We start from the raw sequence: 19246 nt of genomic DNA on the forward strand, positions 1-19246 counted from the left end.
GAGCCCTCGACATTGCAGGCGGGACACAAGGCCCAGCGACACGCAGAAGGCTCCATCAACAAGAAGTTAGCGACTGAGAACATGGGCATCAATTTAGAATACCTGGCCGAGCCCTCGACATTGCAGGCGGGACACAAAGGCCCAGCGACACGCAGAAGGCTCCATCAACAAGAAGTTAGCGACTGAGAACATGGGCATCAATTTGCCAGGGAGAATCTGAGTTACAGGGAGACATCAGTTCCTGACACCAAGTATGGCTAACCACTGCAAAAATGACCGCTGACAAGTGAAGAGTGGGTTTCTCCAGGCACCTGACAACTCCTATCTGTGTGTGTTGCAAAGTCAGTTTGCGACCAACACACACTCAGAGCCAGGGGGAGAAGGGTGCAGCGAGCAGGCATTTCCGGGTTGCCTTAGCCAGGCCAGAGGCAGGAGGAGGTGTCTGACCTTCACAGTGCTTAGTGGACTGTCTCCCTGGCAAAGCCTAGCTTCCCAGGATGCATCTGGGGACAGACAAGCCAGTGCCTGGCATCAGCGAATCACTTGGAAGGGTGGAGAAGGAAAGAATCTTATTTTAGGGGTGGCCTCAAGTATTATAACCCTACTATTCAGGCATCAAAAATAGCATCACGGAAGAATGAGAGTTAGCAGTGGACGGTTCATTCAGGGGTCTGTTTTTGCTGCTCTTGCTGAATGCCACAGGCCCGGCAGTGACTAAAGAACGGGCCCAGCTTTCTAAAGACCAAGGCCCAGTGTCCAGCCCAGCAGTTTCTGGAGTCACATCCTGGTCCTCAGCCCAACACTTTGAAGCTGGGGGATGCCTATTTCAGGTACAGAGCTGGGCAGGCACATGCAGGGGCAGCAGCGGCAGCTGGCGCTCTGCGGTTGTTTTTCTATTTATATTTTAAATATTTTCTAATGGGTTAAAATCATAGTGTTTAATCACACTACATTGCGGCGGAGAAGACCAGATAAAGTGAGCTGAACTCAGTGTGGGCAGGGCAGGGAAGCCCAGTGCAGGCCACACAGGGTGGTGGTGCTGCCCCAGAGCTGGGGCCCAGGCCCGGCAGCTTCCCATGCCTTCAGCACGAGAGACCGGCACGTGCACCAGGCTGGGACAGCTGGTGCTTCCCTGAAAACACACCAGAGGCGGTCACCAGGAAGGGGCAGATGTCACGCGGGGAGAGATCTACTCGGGCAGGCTGGGGGAGTCCTTTGTTCTGTGGATCGAAAACAAGTTTCCATAAACAACAAGATGAAGATTTTTTTCAGCAGCCCGCAAATTATCACATGAGACTAGCTTGTATGTTTCTGTTTTCTACTTGAAGGAGCCAGTCTCACAGCCTTTCACAGAGAAAATTCAACACAGAAGGAGTAAACCAGAGTCAGTTTCTCAGTAAGAATTCAAGCACTAAATACTGATTCCAGAGCATATGTCCCAAGATTATCAGAAACATAGAAGAGCAGCAGGAAGCCGGCAGGCCCTGGCGTGTTAGCGGCACAACCGAGGCTGGTGGCGCAGGGCTGTGCTGCAGCTCCTGTGCAGGAGTGCTTGCTCTCCTGGTGGCTGCCAGCCCTGTGAGCCCTGCACACGGGCGGCTGGCACATGTGGTTCTAGAGGAAGCATTTTCCTGAGGTGGATGCCACAGCACACTACGATGTGTATGGTAAGGCAGTTCCCCTCTGTGAATTAAAATGCCTTTCCTTTCTCCCACACAGCAAGAGGGAGAGGGGAGAGGCAATGCAGTTCTGTAACAATATTCTCTTCCAGGTGCCAAAACCAGGGAAGAGAAAGGTCTTCCAAAGTTCTTTCCTGCAGGAAACGTCTACCTTGCTCTTCCAATGGTGTGTTTGTATCTTTGAATTCACAGCTGTGCTCCAGTGCCAGGGGCAGGGCGAGCAGCACAGGGAGCCCACAGTGCAGAGCTTCGGCCCCCAGGGGCCCTCCCCCTGCCCCTCCCTGGTGAGCGCTTCTGGCACCCAGAGGAGGCCCAGCTCATGTCTGCCTGACTCGGAAAATCAGTTTTCCCGCCGGCAACTTCCTGAGCCTTGGACCTAGCTTTGTGTGAAACCAAAGTTTCTGGTTTTGTGTTTTGCAGTTTTGCTGAGCAACAGATCCCTTTCAGGAGCACAGCTGCCCTGGAAATGGAGATGAGAGTGTGGCGTTGCCTCACGGGGGCCAGCGGCTGCTGTATCCAAGCTCCCGTGGCACTGGAGTCCTGCCTGCTTAGTTTGTAGCTCTGATTCCAGCGATTCTACACCAGGTGTCGGCATCTTTATCTCTGAGCTCACCTGCTGCTGAGCCCTGACATTTTCCACATCAAAATGTTTTTAGTTCAGCTGCTTTCCTTTCACTTCTGTTATACAGAGTTCTGACTATGCCAGGGTATGCGTGAGAAAGAGACTGTGAATGTCAGTAGGTTACACGGATTTCATTGTAGAATAGTCAAAGAGACACGAACTATTTGCTGTAAAGGGGCCATCCTAATTGTCCCTGTGTGGAGAGGAAAGTGGTGGAAACTGCATAGCCACATCCTCAGGGCAAGGGCCAAACAGCACATGGAAGAGCAGGAAGAGCGGGAAGGGCAGGAGGGGCAGGAGGGGCATCCAGGACCTGGCAGGGGTCTCCCCAGACTCACCACAAGCAGTGGTGATGTGGGTGGAACCAGGAGCAGGGTGGGCCCCCTGCCCCAGACAGGTGAGGTGGCTGTGGGAGATGAAGACAGAATGGGGGTCTGGGAAAGGAGGAGGAGAGGAGCAGGGAGGGGGAGGGAAGCACAGAGGGAGAGCGAGGGCAAAGGGTTGGAGAGGAGAGGGAGGAGGAGGGAGGGGGAGGGCGGAGAGGGGAGGGAGCTGCTGAAGAGCTGGGGCTGAGGCCCCAGAAGCAGCACAGAGGCAGAAGCGTCACAGCCCTGTTTGACCCTGGATGCCCCATGAAGACCTCTGCTCCAAGCCCAGTGGTACAGGAAGCCAAGGCCTCATGGCGTAGTGTCTGGGAGGTGACCGCCTTGGGGTCCTGCTCAGGGCAGTGCTGACCAGGTGGCCCATATGGCTGCAGAAGCTCCTTGCCCTGGGCTTTAAGCAGTATACTCTCTGTTCACAGCCAGGCAGCTCCTGACCTGGGGCCCCACACACTGCCTTTCAGCACCCCCAGGACATACCTTGTACAGCTGGCCTCATTGCCCTTTCTGTTCCTCCCACCCTGTCTGGCACAGGGAAGGAGGCTGAGCAGCCCACAGATCTAGACTGGGAGGCCTAGACTAGAAGCTCAAGGGCAGGAGCCTCCTTCCAGGGTGTGCAGAGCATGGGTGCCGAGGAGATGGCGCTGCTGCTCCCCATTCAGTGGGGCTTGTGGGTCCCCAGGGCACCTGCTGCAGTGCTGAGTTTCTTGCGCCCCTGTCTCTGAGTGTCCTGAGACACTCTCAGCGCTGTGGGACTGTGGAGCTGGGGGCACCCACCAGGCCTCAGCCTGGCCTGCCTGAGCACATGGGCCTCCTGGGCTCCTCAGCCCAGGGGTGGAGTCCCATGGGCACACCTGGAGCACACAGGGCAGACAGGCCTCCTCACTGGGATCTTTGAGGTGGACATCAGACCCTGCCCAGGGGCTGTGGCAGGGGAGAGGCTGAGCCTGCCTTCCTCAGGCTCTGGTCTTGACTGGAGCAGGTGCTAAAGACCTAAGCAAACAGGCTGCCGGAGTGACCCCACCTGCAGGCACAGCATAGACGCCTGTGCCCACACCTCGGCAGCTGCACGCTCTGCTCTCCGCCCCTCGTGCCTGCATGGCCAGGGTGGAAGGCTGCCTGGCTGCACCGTCCTCAACTTTTGGTGATAGCCGAAGAAGCTGTGTGAGGCCATGCTGTCCCCAGAGCCAACAGAGCAAGCACCCAAAGCCTATGCGTCGTGAAACCCGTGCAGGGGACACAGCTGCCCACACGAGGACCAGCAGAACACTGAGGCTGGGACACAAAAGCCAGGCCTACGCCAGGTCTCACAACCTGCCTGTGCCAGAGTTCACACAGCCATAGCAAGCTCAGCGAGAGCACAGTGAGTCAGGGAAGTAGCTCAGGACCCAGCTGAGGAAGCCAGCAGAGAGAGGGGCCATTGGGAGCATCAAATGAACCCAGAGCTGAGGAGCACAGTCCGTGGAATAAAAACACAACTTGCGGCAGCCCAAACAAATGGAATAAAGCAGAATGAATAAAGCCTGAAACGCTCCAGTGCACCATTAGGCAAACAGAGATTTGAACTATGGGTGTTCCCAAAGGAGGAGAGGAAGAGAGGCTTAGAAACGTGTGACCGACCAAGTCGCAGCTAAAATGCTCCTGATTTTGAGAAAGATGTCAGCGTTCAGATCCAGGAGTCTCAAAGGACCCGAAGAAAACCTGAGCAAGTTGAGGGTGATCATGTGGCACGGCAGTCAGCCTGCACAGGCCACGAGGCACAGACGGCTCTGCAGCCACAGGAGGAAAGCATGGGGTCGCACCAAGGGGGGCCGCATCAGACTCAGAGCAGGTCTCTGCACAGCGATCTTACAGGCCAGGAGAGAATACGAGGACACATTCCATGCCTGGAAATAAAGAAGAAAACTCGAAACCAAAACCTGCCAGCCACATCTTATACCACACGGCTTCTCGCACATGAGAACCCAAAAGTGTAAATAATTTAAAGAGCAAAATAAAAGATGGAAAATAGGGGAAACCTGCCAACCAACAACACTACGCCCAGCAAAGCTAGCATTCCAAAGAGAAGGAAAACAGTAAAGCAACCCAGAGGGAACTGGCACCCTGCAACGAGTGCTTGTGAGATCCCCTCATGTGGACGCAGAAGGGGTGCACGGGGCATCGTGGAAACGTGCTGAATTGCAACACCCATGAGAAAGGAGGTGCAGAAAAGAGTCACAGTGTTAGTACAGGGGGAACCCCGAGCCATCCAACAGACAAGAGAGGAAAGGCCGTGGGGAAGACCCCAGACGAAGCACGGCAGCAGCAGCTCACAAGTCAGTAGTGAACTCGAATGTAAGCATATGAAGTCCCCCAGTGAAAAGGTTTTGGCTGACTGAATGCATTAAAAAGAAAAAGAAACAAAACCAAGAGCCAGTGGCAAGCGGCCTCCAGCGACTCACTTTGATTACAAAGAAACGCAGCCTGAGCATGAAGGGAGGGAGAGAGATTCCACACACACGGAAACCAGGAGTAAGCCAGAGCAGCCGGGCTTGCAGCGCCCAGCAGGAGAAGTGGCTGTCAGAGCCACACGCACCGAAGGCCGGCCCGCAAGCTTCCCGGGCAGATGCCACTCCACCTGCAGGAGGCACAGATGCCGGACAGCAGCAGTGGAGGCCGCGTCTCCCTCACGCATCAGGACGCCCATGCAGGCAAGGTCAGCGGGAGCTGCCTTACTCGCTGTGCTCATCAGAGGCTGAAGAGCCATGTAGACAGCATTCCACCTGCCAGCCGCATAACTCACTCCTCCCTCCAGCACGCGGAGTGCCTCCAGGTAGGCTGGATGTGCGGCCACAAAACCAGGCTCAGCAAAGTCCTGAAAACCAGATCGTTCTCCTCTATTGTGCCTTCACTGACCATGATGGAAGAAAACCAGAAGTCAACACTGAAAGGCACTTCAGAAAATGTACAAATGCATGGAAACTAAACAACAGGTCCCCAAGTGAACAAAAATTCAAAGGGAAAATTAAGATTTATGGAAACATGAAAATGGAAATACGCCACAGTGGAATAACGTAAAAGAAGAATTAAGAGTGAGTGCACAGCAATACTCACCTTCATGAAACTGGAGGACTTCAAGTAAACTATCTGGCAGTACAGCTCAAGAAGCTGGGAAAGAAAGAACAAACCTAACCTAAAAGTAGATGAAAATAAGTAAGAAAGATCCCAGCAGAAGTAAAACAAAGACTAAAAAAATACACAAGATCCATGAAATAGGTTGGGATTTTAACACATAAAAAAGAGTCAACAAAAACTTTTGCTATACTAAGAAAAAAAGAGCAGACCCAAAAGGAGCGATTGAAAGCTACCTGGCGATGGGAGCGCAGCCTAGAGACACGAGGACCTCTGCGCCAACGTGCCGAGGACTCGGAAGGGGTGCACAGTGTCCTGCACACCTCCCCCCGGCCTGAATCAGGCCATGAGGACGCGGGAAATGGGAGAAGACAAGCAACGGCGACCAGTCTGAACCAACAGCAGAGCCTCCCGCCCAGAAGGGCTCGGGAGCAGGCAGGCGGCTGCACCGCTGAATTCTACCAAACTTTCAGAGAGCTGCAGATTCTTCCCACACTATTCCAACCAGGAAAGAGGAGGAACTCTTTGCAATTCATTCTGTGATGTCAGAATACCTTGATAAAAGCCAGATAAGACACAACAAAACAGAAATCTGTAGACCTTCAGCATCCCTGAAGAAACACACACATTTGCGTATGTAAGCTAAACAAGTCCAACCACATACCACAGAACTCACACACTGTGGCCAAGGAAAATTCATCCCAGAGATGCAAAGATGGCTCAATATATGCGAGCCAGAACAAAATGCACCACATAAAGAGAATTCAGTACAAAAACCGTACAGTCATCTCAACAGGTGCAGAGAAAACATTCCATAAAATTCTACGTCTACTTGTGTTAAGAACATCCTCATAGCTAGAGCAGGAACAGCCTCAGCATGGTAAAGTCTGTGTGTGATAGACTTACAGCAACAACACACGAGGGGCAAGGCCAGAGGCGTTCCTCTAAGGGCCGGAGCGAGCCAGAGAGGCCTACTCTTATTGCCACTCTTGTTCCACACGGTGGTAAAAGTCTTAAACAATCTGTACAAGACAAAGAAATAAAGGGCATTCGAACAGGAAAGGAAGAAGTAATTCTCCTTGTTTGTAAGCTGAGAGGACTTATATGTAGAAAAACCTGAAGGCTGTAAGAACTGATAAATTAATTCCATAAACTTTCAGGGTGGAAAAAAAACAACATGCAGAAATCAGTAGTGTTCTTATAGACCAACAAAACCATGTTACGAAATGTAGGAAGCAATCCCGTTCATAATTGCTATAAGAAAACAAAGCATCTAGAATAACTAACAAATTATGTGCATGAGCGCTACCAGGAAAATTATAAATTATAAAAGAAGTTCCCACACACGCAAATTGTTTGTGGATTGGAAGAATTGCTATCGCTAAAATGAACATAGTACCCAAAGAAATTTACAGATTTACTGAATATCCATTGCATTCTTCATGGAAACAAAATAACCCCCAAATTTTTCAGGAACCATAAAATCCCCATACAGCCAAAAGTGACACCAACCAGAATTAATGACGCAGTGTGCACCACAGTATTTGATTTGAAGACATACGCACTACGGAACTACAGTAATCAAGACAACACACTATAGTCATGAGAACCAACACACAGACTAACGGAACAGAAGTGAAAGTCCAGAAATGAACCCACACATCTGCAGCCAACCAGCCTTCGGCAAAGGAGCCAACGCCGCACACCAGAGAAAGGACGTAAGTGGCGAAGGGGAACCTGGATGTGCACGTGAAGAAGAATGATGCTGGACCGTATCTTTCATCTTATAAGAAATTCAACTCAAAAAAATATCAAGAACCAAATGTAATACTGGAAACTCCAAAGCTACTAGACGAAAACACAGGGGACACGCCACAAGACGTCACTACTGGGAATGATGTTTTTGTAAAAGACATCAAAAGCATAGGCAACGAAAGCAATAGCAGCAAATGGAATCAAATCACACAAGAAGTGTCTGTGAAGCCACAGAGTGCAGAGACAGCCCACGGAACAAGAGAAAGCCTTTCAAAGCTCCTTGCGGAGTCAGTACCCGGGACATACGAGGAGCTGACAGAACTTCAATACAGTGTGGCTTTAGAGACGGGCAAGCGAGTGGAACATAATTTCTCTGATCATAAATAAATGTGTGAAAAAATGCTCAGTAACAGTATTCGTCAGGTAAATGCAGATCAATACCATGACGAGATGCTACTGCACCTAACCAGAACGATGCCACCAAGCACAGAATAAACGGTGGCAAGGACTGCAAGAAGGGGGGACTGCAATATGCCACTGGAGGGGATGGAAACTGCCTCAGCTGTTACAGAAAACATAGCAAAAGTTCCTCCTAAAAACTAAAACGAGAGCTACTTTGTAATCCAGGAATCCCACTGCTAGGTGTTCATTCAAATGAAACAAAATCACTGTATCTAAGAGACACCTGCACACCCGAGTCTGTTGAAGCCTTACTGGCAATAGCCAAGATACTGAATCAGCAGATGTGTCCCTTGAAGGGCGAATGGATGAGCAAACACAACCTATGCACAAGACTGGGTAGCATTCAGCCAGAAAGGAAGCAATCCCATCCTCCATGACCATGTGCCTGGAACTAGAGGGCAGGGCATTAAGTGAAGCAAACCAGGCACAGAAAGGCAAATGCCACACATCCTCTGGCTTATTTGTGGAAGATAAAAAAGTGGTCTCAGGAAGAGCGGAGCAGCGATTGCTAAGCCTTAGGAGGCTGGAGGGAGCGGGTGGAGAGCAGGTGCCAAAGCGGAGCGAGCTGGCGCCGGAGCTGGGCAGCCCCTCGTGTATCGGGAGGAAGCAGGTGGAGGAGACAGGTCCCAAGGCTCCACTACAAAGCAGTAAAAAGCAGACGGAAGCACCAACTGCCCCGACTGACCATGCACCACGCAGCCGCCACACTGTCCACAGCCACACACAGACGCTGGGTGTCAGTTCAACACAGACTGACGCAGAGCTTCCATGAAGGAAGAGGGTAGCAAGGTGGCATAAAAGATCAGGCCCACTTTGGATGGTGTGGTCAGAGGCCAGAGGTCGGAGGTCAGAGCCTTCAGCAGCCACCATAGCCTCCACCCCAGGTCAGAGCAGTGTTCAGTCCTGGGAGGTGTGGAAACAGTCAGACACGAGTATTTCTTGGTAGCTTTTGGAGTGCTTAGGCAGACATGATCAATGGGGAGCCTGCCGCCACCATGTAAGGGTGGGTGCTGGGTTCTGAACTGTAGCACCCAAACTGACCTGTTGATCGAATACCGCTGGGGAAGGTACAGTTCTAAGCACGTTTCTGTGCCTGCATGGAGACTGTATGACCTTTGTGACTAGCATCCACACAGCGCCCTGGAGGCAGAGGCGAGGCCAGGCTCAGACTTCTTCCAGCCACAGCTGGGTGGCCAGCAGCGGAAGCTTCACGGCTCACGAGTCCACTCTCCCACCTGAGCTACTTTCCCTCTGTGGCTTCTCCACATGGCAAAATGGAGGAGTTGGTGGAGAAAGCGAGCCTCCCTGATAGGGAGAGGGGCGAGGACTGGGAAGGCCCCTGGGGGCCAGCAAGGGTTACCCTGTGTCCAGACGTGGGGGTAGACAGCCAGGGGACAGGGTGGCAGGGCACGGGTGAGGGTCTGTGGGCAGGCCACAGACTCGCAGGAGACGCCGTCACCCTGGGTGGGCTGCACTGTGTCTCTCCCCACAGTCGCCCTTGGCATTGGAAGAGTGGTCTCAGGTGGTTTCTCTGGCAAAAAACAGGAAGACAAGAGCTTAGAGAGGAATTCTGAGGGCTAGAGCTGCTTCTGCCTCTGTGCACAGTGTCTGACCTCCTTACAGTCCTCTGGCCATGTTAACCACACATTCAGAGGGGGGAACACACCAAAACCCTCTGCACTGCAGAGCCCTGGTGTTCGGAGAGAAGGCAGACGGAGCTCCTGAACGTTTGCGCCTGCCTCCTGCTCTTCTAACCCCGACAGCAGCATTTGTAGGCAGTCATGTAGTTCCCGGCCACTGCGGTTCTGAAGGAGGAGCTGTGCTGGTGAGGACCCTGAGATCTGTCTCTCCTCCAGGAAGTGGGGAGCTGTCAGCTGGGGGACGTCTTTGAAGGCGCTGGGCAACCCTGCCGCAGTCTAGGACAAAAACAGCCCGAGGAGACACGTGCAGAACTGGTGATGCTGCTGTCCATAAATCTTCCCTGTGAGCCCAAGTGACCGCTAGAGGACAATGAGGAGGGAAGGCGACGCTGGCGCCTCATCTGGCGTGCGGGGGAGGCAGGAGTTGGGGGGGGGGGGCTCATGCAGGCGGTTCTGGTGCCTCCGGGACCCTGACCTTGCCTGGCCTCAGGATGATGGCGTGTAGGCTGAACCTTTTGGGTTGTGTCATCCTGGTGGGCTGGTGGCTCTACCCATGGCCACAGCTGCTTGGTGGCCCGAGAGCAGCAGTCGCTCAGCAGCTCTGAGGCCAGGGCGCTGGGACTGTCCCTGTCCTTCACACCCTGTGTGTCCTACATGCCAGGGGATTTCATCGTAATGCCGCGTTCCACTGAGCCACGTCTTGTTGCAGTATCACGTCACAGCTTGCCATCTGTTTTGCATGGTACCGTACACAGACGTGACGTTCGAAGTCTGGAAAATCTGTTGCTTAAACCACAGTGTGTCTGACCTCATGATGCTGCTTGGCTTTCTGCGCCTGGGGTCAAGCAGAACAGGGATGTCTGGGAGAGACGGGGCGCTTGACAAGGCTCCCCCCATGCCCTTCCAGGCCAGCTGCGAGGGATACTTGTGACCCACACGGCACAGCGGGAGCATGGTCAGGGCCCTGAGTGTGGCAGTGCTGTGGAGCTTGGCGACAGCCACAGAGGCATCTGCAGCAACACCAGCCCGGAGTCCGGGCCGCAGGCCTCAGGCCAGCACACTGCTGCCGAACATGCAGCATTTAGAAGATGAAGCATTGCAAAGGTAGAGGAGGGAGGAGAGGGGCAGGGGAATCGTGGTGACTGGAGACCCCACTGACTGTCCTGCTGCGGCCCCTCCATAGGCCCTGACGCAGAAGCCCTGCCTAAAAGAAGCCCAAGCCAGAGTGGAATTTGCATAGTGACTCAGTATTGGAAATACTGAAGCATTCCACGTGTGATCAGACACTATGGCTTTGCCTCTGGAGGCGTATCTGTCAGTGTGGGTGTTTCTGAGATGACTGTGGAGGCATTTACTGCTGCAGCTGTGTGGTGGGAGGGTCAGCTGAGGAGCAGACCAACTCGGCCGGCCCCACGGGCAGCAGTGTGTGTACACTGCCACTGGTGGGCCGGGGTGAGCGCCCTGCTTCCTGACGGTGGGCTGTCAGGCACGGCAACGGCCTGTAGCTGAACACTTACCCAGGGCAGCAGGACCCATCCGGCAGGGCCAATGAGAAGGTGCAGGGAGAGCCACTTTCTTGGGTGGGACAGGCCAGGTGGCTTGGGAGAAGCACCTGGTGGCAGCTCCACCCCGTGTGCTCACAAGGCACCCAGCAGACAGTTCACAGGTCAGCAGAACGGGTGGGGGGGGGGGGGCAGGGATCTGCTTCAGGAATGACAGAATCGGAGTGCGGGCCTGGTCCTACTCCCTCTGTCCCTTCAGACAGGAGACAGAGCGCTTTTACATGTGGATGTTCATGTTGGCCAACTACAAGCAAAGGTTAAGCCTCTTCCTCTGCTATCAAAACAGTATTTTATCCAACTAGCAATTTGTGTCTGGATAAATCTGTCGTCTTCTGCACTTGGTCAGCAAACCCTTTCAGAACTGGCCTGAGAGCCAGGACGAGGCAAAGGAAGTTTGGTCCTTGGAGGGCTCTCTACTCTGGGCTCCGCGCCCGCGCGGCCACAGCTGCCTCTGTTCCACTAATTGGCCGCCTGGTGGCTCAGCTGGCATGAGGCACCATTACTCATGATTCCAGAAAGATTTCTGCATACCCACTGGGCATGGCACCTGCGCCCAGACAAGCGGGAGACATGCGTCGAGGTGAGAGATGCCCTGGTCTTGCTAACAGGCACCTCGACCTGCCGGCTTCTTTGCCATAGCACCAGGCTATCCTAAGGCTTCTCGGCATCTGGTGGTGGGTCCTGGCACAAATAAGAGATGGAGAGGAAACTGTATAGAGCGCAGGGCTCTGCAGTGTGCCAACTCTTGCTAACCACTGTCTGGTAAATTCACCCTTAACCACCTGAGAGAGATAGGTCTCTGGTACCTCAGGTCAAAGACATCGATGGCAGGTGGGGTGCAGCTCAGCAGAGAGGCAGGTCCACTACCACTGGCAAGGTCAGTGGCCCACACACTGTGGGGCCAGGATGTCTCTATGGCTGTTGCTAAGTCCCGCACTCTTGGGGCCTTGGAGAACAGCCCATCACAATTACAGCAATCTCAGAGGAAGCCCTGGGAAGCGCCTGAGTTTTCCTACCCCAACTGCCTGAATTGCTGCAGCACTATTCACAAGCAATATGCACAATTGCAGGGTCTACCAGTGTGCAAGAGATGGGGTGCTGCAGCATCAGGGGGTTTGGAGTATTACTGAGCCTGGGAAAGGCAGAAACCCTGGCACAAGCAGCGAGACAGTGAGCACAGGGGACTCTGCAAGACAAACAGGGAGGCGTGTGACGCATTCCTGGGAGTGCTAGATTACTGGACTCACAGAAGTGACAGTAGCAGGCCAGTTACCAGGGCTGGGGCCACGGCCGGGGCCAGGGCCGGGGTCGGGGCTGGGGCTGGTGGGTGTTGGTCAAAGGATGTAAACCTGCACTTAGGCTGGAGGAATAATTTCACACCATGTTTTAAAACATGGTGACAACGTTAATAACCACATGTTGCAAATTGACTACTGTTTACAAAATTATGTTCCAAATAACCAGAAAAGAGAATTTTGAGCAAAAGTTCCAATAGAGTGAGTGATGTTGGAGGAGGCAGAGTGTACTGTCTGCTCTGGTCACCGTCCTTCACGCGCCCATGTCACGGTATCACTTGTACCCCACAAACGTACAGAGGCTACGTTTCAATGAAAATTCACCAGGAGAGTCGTGCAAGGTTCTCAGCATGAACACACAGGGTGGAGGCAAGGCATACGCTAGTGGGCAGGACTCCGCCTTCCAAAACACCTCTACACACTGAACGTCTCACTAGCCCTGCCTGCCAGCGACTGAAGGTGATTGCAACATAAACTGGGCAGGGTCCATAAACTGAGCCCTCCAGCGAGTGCGACTTGGTGAAGAGCTTCTGCACGGAGTGCACCAGGTGCCGTATGCTCCCCGGGCTCTCGCCGCGCTGCTTGCGGGGCTGGGTGCTTACCTGGAGGTAGTGGCATGGCCGCAGGGCAGGTTTCACCTCCTGGGGGGCCGGCGGCTTGTCCAGGTTCAGGGAGCTCTTGCGGTAGGCCTCCTTGGCCTGGCTCACCGTGAGCGTGGCCCAGGAGCTGCGCTTCATGTACTTGGCCTCGGGCGTCAGGGCCAGGCCCTCGCAGGCCGAGCACTTGGCGTCACTGTTGCTCTTGGAGGTCTTCAGGGACAGGTCCCCGAAAGGGCTGGGCAGGGCCTCGGGGTAGCAGTGAGTGAGGGAGTCCATGTGGTGCCGGGCGGCCACGCTGGGCGTGCGGTACGTGCTGTCACTGTCCAGGTTGTCCTCCGAGCTCCACCAGCTGCTCACGCTGGACTTGGGCTTGCCCTCAGGCTTGCGCTCCTTGCTCTTGCTCCGCTTGCCATGTCTGGAGTGGTGGCCTTGGTGGCGGTGGTCGTCGCCCCGGCCGTCCCCTTTGGTCCCATTGACATTGCTCTTGGAGGAGCCCTCCAGCGAGTGCGACTTGGTGAAGAGCTTCTGCACAGAGTGCACCAGGTGCCGTATACGCCCCGGGCTCTCGCCGCGCTGCTCGGGGGCGGCCGAGGCTCTCTGGTACTGCAGCGTGTGGAAGCCGTCCCTGTGCAGCGGCAGCTGCTTCTCGAACTGGTCCAAGAGGTTGGCGGGGATGCGGTTGGCCTTGGTGCTGGCGTGCGACATGGTGCAGTCGTCCCTGGTGTCATAGTGGGAGCTGTAGTGCATCCTGGGAAAGGTGCTGCTGGACACGTGGTCGCCCAGCACCACGGGCATCAGCACACACTCCGAGTGCACGGAGCTCCGGGGCGAGCAGCGGTGGTGGTCCAGCGGGCAGCTCTCGGCCGGGCTGAGCAGGTAGGGCTGCCGCACGTCCTGCCCATGGCGCAGGTGGTCGTGGGGGTGCTCACAGTCGTCCGGGGACGTCAGGCCACACGTGTGACTGGTGCACAGCTGTGGCTGGTTTCGGCTTCCGGATAAGCCTTTCATGTTCCTAGGGGCGGGGGAGTATCTTTCCTCATTGAAGTGCTGCGTCGGGGACCATGAGTACTGCTGGTCTGTTGACAAAACAGAAATGTCACTTAGTGTCTGTGGCCATACTGATGGTAGCCTCGTGTCAGAGAAGCGACACATCTGACCCCTCATGAGCCACCTTTTTAGCCTCAGTGTCCACTGGTACTCAGGGCATTCGGGGCCGGGATCCTGCCATGCCCTTATGTGAGAGTGGATGCTGCTCCAGAAGCACGGGAATGCTCAACTAAAACAACCGGCTGCGGCGAAAGCGCCTCCTCCAGGCCCCTCACCTGGGCACACTCACCCGCTGTCCCTGCCAGCTCTGCAGCAGCACTGGAGTCCTCCTTCCTGAAGGTCTTCAGTCGTACTGGCTTGGCTGCCCTGAGGTCCCAAGCTATCTAAAACCTCTCCTGTCATGGTCCTGTGGACCCCGGGCAGAGCCAGAAGTCCCTGGTGCCAGGCCGGCAAGCAAGGTGGACGGAGGCACACACCATGTCGTTACGAGCCCGCCTTCCCTTTGCGTGCACTCAACTCAGAGTGTCACTGTGCTTTTGATCATGCCTCATGAAGATACACAACATAAAGACACTCAGAGAGGGCTTCAAGAGCTGTTCCAGAAAATGGCAAGAGCCACGGGCTAAGCATGTTTAGTGGAACATCTTAAGAGGGAGTAATAGCAACGTGTCTTTTATTGTCATAACTGGTTTTTTTTTTTTTTTTTTTTTCCGGTCCTGGGGCTTGAACTCAGGACCTTGTGCTTGCCAGGCAAGTGCTTATTCTACTGAGCTATCTCCCCAGCCCATCACTGTTTATTTAAATATTTGCTCTATAGTTTGAGCACCACTTTCACAATGACAAATATTTAACATTAAATATTTGTTAAATAACTCATCAAGTCTCAACAGATTTTGTGGCATTAACAAAACACACGATTGTGGAGGGAAACAGCAGTATTTCCACTAGATTTGAGCATTTTGGTCCAGCTTAAGAAATCTGAAAACTAACCTCTGGTGCTTAATCAGCAGCACTGCTTGCGAGCTAGCGCCGCCCGCATGCGTGCAGGAGCCACAGGGTGGTCCAGTACCACTCGCTCCTCTACGGTGGGCAGCCAGATGGCTTGCTACGCTCATCTGCCAGCACAGGGCCACAGGGCTGCCTGCCGCACTGCTCGAGGACAGACCAGCTCTTGTGGGCATGTGGCTGCGCACACAGCCTTACCTCACCCCATGGGGGTCTGGCTTCACATCTCAGGTTCTCTGCGCCCCCTTGGAATGAGTATCCTGAGTGTTTCCTTGGCCTCCAGCCGCAGGGACGCTCTGCCCTGGGGTGGATCTAGGGAGGATCCCCAGGGCACCCTACATATCAGGAGTTTGCTGCTGCCTGCGAGAGTCCATTCTGCGAAGACTGGGTGGTCTGACCTGCAGCACGTGGCACATGGGTCACCCACATCAGGACCAGTCTTGGGGTGGGCTGCTGACACAGAGCCAGCTCTGCCTTCTTGGGTGTGTGGCCCTGGAGGCCCTGACTCCACTCTGCAGCCGTGACAGTGTGATGGGCCCAGAACAGTGTGTCAGCCGGTCAGGGCCAGGCCGAGGGGCAATGGATGGGTATTACCTTTGTTAGCATCACTGTAACTGATCAGGGTTCACACTCACTTGGGTCCTTTGTAAAGTTCAGGGTTTAGGAAACCTTCAGGGCTAGATCTTAGGATTCTGCACAGAGCCCTGACCCCATGATTCATCTTGCTGTCCCTGGTTCTGCGGCAATCTCAGGACAGGGCTTCCCTCCCACGGGGGCTAAAGAGGTGGGACACGAAGAGGGAGAGAAGCCCAGAGCCAGGGCTCTGAACAGTGGCCTGCCGAGAGAGGCCTACAGCAATGGGCTCCCCAAGGACATGCATGCTGGGCCGGCTGGATCCCAGAGGTCTGGGCTTCTCTGTGTTTTACCTGTGTACCAACTGTGGTTCAGGCCAGGCCCAAGCCGGACTCCCACTGTAAATGAGTGGACATGGCTGCCTCTCATCCTCGCCCTTTCCCTGCCCTTTGCCTCATCCTGGGCCCCTGCAGAGGAATCTTGTTCTGGTTGCTCTGCGGGTCTTTCCCCACCATGTCCCAGAATGGCAGGCTTTCTCAGTGTTGGTTTTCCAACCACTCTGCATACTGCCACTTGCTGCATCTGTCCTTAGAGCTCAGGGCCCAAAGAGACAGCAGAGATCCGGTCCAGGGCTGACTCCTCCCCAGCCACTACCTACCAGGATCAGCCACCGACTCCTTCTACCTTGATGCCCTCACACTTGGTCTATTTCCCCCACCTTCTATGGCTCCATCTCTGGCCAGAGATGATCCTGGGGCCGGAAGTCACTTCGGAGCTTGGGGAGCCCCTGCCTGAGTCTCAGCATGTGGACACAGCAAGGGCTGAGAGACACAGGCATCTCCTTGTGCCCAGCTCAGCTCCTCAGGTCACTGTGTGGCCAGGTGACCAGTGCAGGGCTTGCCTCAAGTGTTCCACTTCAGGCTTCAGCACTACAAGTGCCCAGAGCATCTCTGACACAAAACCTGTGTCAAGGACAGGTATGACTTCGAGGTCACCAGGAGCCCAGGTGGAGAAGGACTGTGGCCAACAGTGCCCACATTAAAGAGGATATCAGGGCTGCTGGCGGGACCTGGGCTCACAGAGGCCCCTCCTGCCTTTCCCATGGCTTGAGGTCCTCCACACAGGGAGCTCTGCAGAGCCTCGGGCTCAGGACAGGTTGGGCACACTCTCTTCAGGGGGCGCTGTCCCAGCACTCAGTGCCTTTCTTCCTCAACAGCTGCTACAGCACCTTCACTACTGGAGGCAAGAATTAGAACAGATTGCACTTAACATAATTAAGAATAACTTAGAGAGGAAATTCAATATGCAGCTGTTCGATAGCAACACTCCACGTCAAGTCCAGACTTAGTAGCTGGACAAAGTTCTCACCTCTTACCGTTAGCACTGCTTCTCCATCAGCATGCAGTTTAATGCATTTCTCATTCCCTCCCTGGTAGCGAGTGAGCCCACCACGGCCTCCCTCACGCATGCTGCCCCTGAGCATGCTTAGCCTGCCCTGCAGTGAGGCTGCAGAAATGCAGGGCTCTGCGACAGCAAACCCTGGAGAGCTGTCCATGGCACAAGCAGCCTGCTGCGGCACGCATGCGTGGGTTCACCACCACGGGTGTCGATGATAAAAGTTTAACAACATGAATTGATTTGATTACACAACATGCTGACAAGCTTCTCACTCTCACTGAGGTGGACTGCACCCCGGGTGTGTGGAAACTTCTGTACTATCTCTTAAAAGTGCCAGTAGGCTGCTTGACCTTGGGCCCTTCCACGCACAGCGCTGCCTCTTCACGGCCCGAGGAAAGGGGTAGAGAGAAAGAGAGGGAGACTGTCCCACCTGTGGAAAGGCCAGCTCCCCCAGAAACGGCGGCTGCGCACAGGACGCCCTGGGGCAGCCTGCTGGTCACTGGAGGGCCTGCCCAGGCTCCCCGGGGCCCCTGGGCTCTCCACCCCTGCTCCCCTCAGCACAAAGTGGCACACATGACCAGCGAGCTCCCTGGAAGCCCGGCCTGCCCCGCCCTGGGCAAGTGTGTGGACGAGGCCACTTTGCCAGAAGGAGCCTGCTGAAGCCCTAGGAAGGAAGTGAGAGGGCGAGACGTGAGTGCTGGCAGCGATGAGCACTTCTGGGAGGCTGGGGCAGGGGAGCCAAGGCTGAGCCTAGCCCAGGTAACGACCTAGCAAGACTGTCTCAGAGTGAAACAAAACGGGGTGGGGACAGAGCTCAGAGTAGAGGCTTTGGGTTCAGTCTTCCGTATTGAAAAAACAAAAACTGATGAACCATTAGCCAGACTGTGAAGAAAGACTAAGAGTTCTGAAGTCAGAAGTTAATATGTACTACCCTTGTCGAAGCACATGGGATTGTCAGAGACTACTGTGAACAACTACGCCACCAGATCAGGTACCCTGGATGAAATGGAAAATGCGTAGGAATGCACAAATCACTCCAAGAACAAAAAAACATCTTGGCAGGCCAAACACCAAAGAGATTAAAGCAGTAATCAAGGGTCTCTCAACAAAGGAAAGCCTAGGAGCCAGGGGACTCACGGGTGAATTCTACCAGGCAGTTAAGATGGGATCACTCCAGTGCTTCTCAGACTCTTGTAGAAACAGAGAGCGGGATGGCTAGGCCCATGATTCAGCAGTTCCATCGGAGGGAGGAGCAGCAGGTCCCTGACTGATTTCCAACACAGACCAACATGTTGTGAAGAAAGGAAACCTTTGCAGAGTGGCTGTTGCTAGTGTGAGGGTCCAGCGCGGGCGTGTGCACTGTGCGCACGTGCTCACGAGTGAGCGTGGACTTCCACGGCAAACTGTAAGCTCCAGGAGACAGGCAGACAGCTGGGCTGGAGCTGCTTGCCCGCTAACACTCTGCTGCCTCAGCAGCTTGGGGAACCGCTGACGCTTCCTTCTCCAGGTGTGGAGCAGGGCTGCTGTGACAACGGACACGCTCATTCAGGTAGCGTTCCAGGCCTGCAGTGAGCACACGGGAAGTGCTGGTCGTGGGGGCACTAAGCTGCTTGTGTTCTGCGCCTCACCAGTTTCCGTACAGGGGAAATTAGTTCAACTGTGTTAAATTGAAATGTTTGACTAGGATTAAAAATAAAGAGGTGGGAGAACCTGGAGAGAAATCTCAGACAGGGAGTAAGGGATGACATTTGCCTGGACAGGCATGTCTGGGCAAGCAGGAGCAAAAGGAGGCAAAGCCAAAAGCGTGCAGCTGCCAGCTGCCAACTGTGGCGGAGGAGGGGCCACTCAGGACGTCCTTTCTGTGGTGCACATCCCTGGGGGCGGGCAGGGCGGGGGAGACACAGCGTCAGCAAGAGCTGGAAGCTGCCCACGTCGGGCATAAACCACCTAAGGGCAGCAGTGCTTGCACTTTACACAACTGAAGAAGCCCTTCAGTTCACTTGGAAATTCTCAGCCTCTGTGGAGCTAAATTGAACACCATGGATTTCGGCTTTTTTTTTTTTTTTTTTTTTTTTTTTTTTTTTTTAAGAGATGAAGCAAGTGCTAGGTGTGGTGATG

At 54.4% G+C, this 19246-nt stretch overlaps 1 protein-coding gene across 1 annotated transcript in view; it reads right to left on the minus strand.

Annotated features, from left to right (window-relative positions):
• Dlgap2 (DLG associated protein 2) overlaps nucleotides 1–19246 on the minus strand; it is a 220085-nt gene that overhangs the window by 63880 nt on the left and 136959 nt on the right. The window contains exon 4 of the mRNA XM_004642510.2: nucleotides 13109–14181. Coding sequence (XP_004642567.2) covers nucleotides 13109–14181 — 1073 coding nt within the window. The remainder of the gene's footprint in view (nucleotides 1–13108; nucleotides 14182–19246) is intronic.

This window comes from Octodon degus, unplaced genomic scaffold (assembly GCF_000260255.1).
Source record: "Octodon degus isolate 3935 unplaced genomic scaffold, OctDeg1.0 scaffold00155, whole genome shotgun sequence".
NCBI lineage: Eukaryota > Metazoa > Chordata > Mammalia > Rodentia > Octodontidae > Octodon > Octodon degus.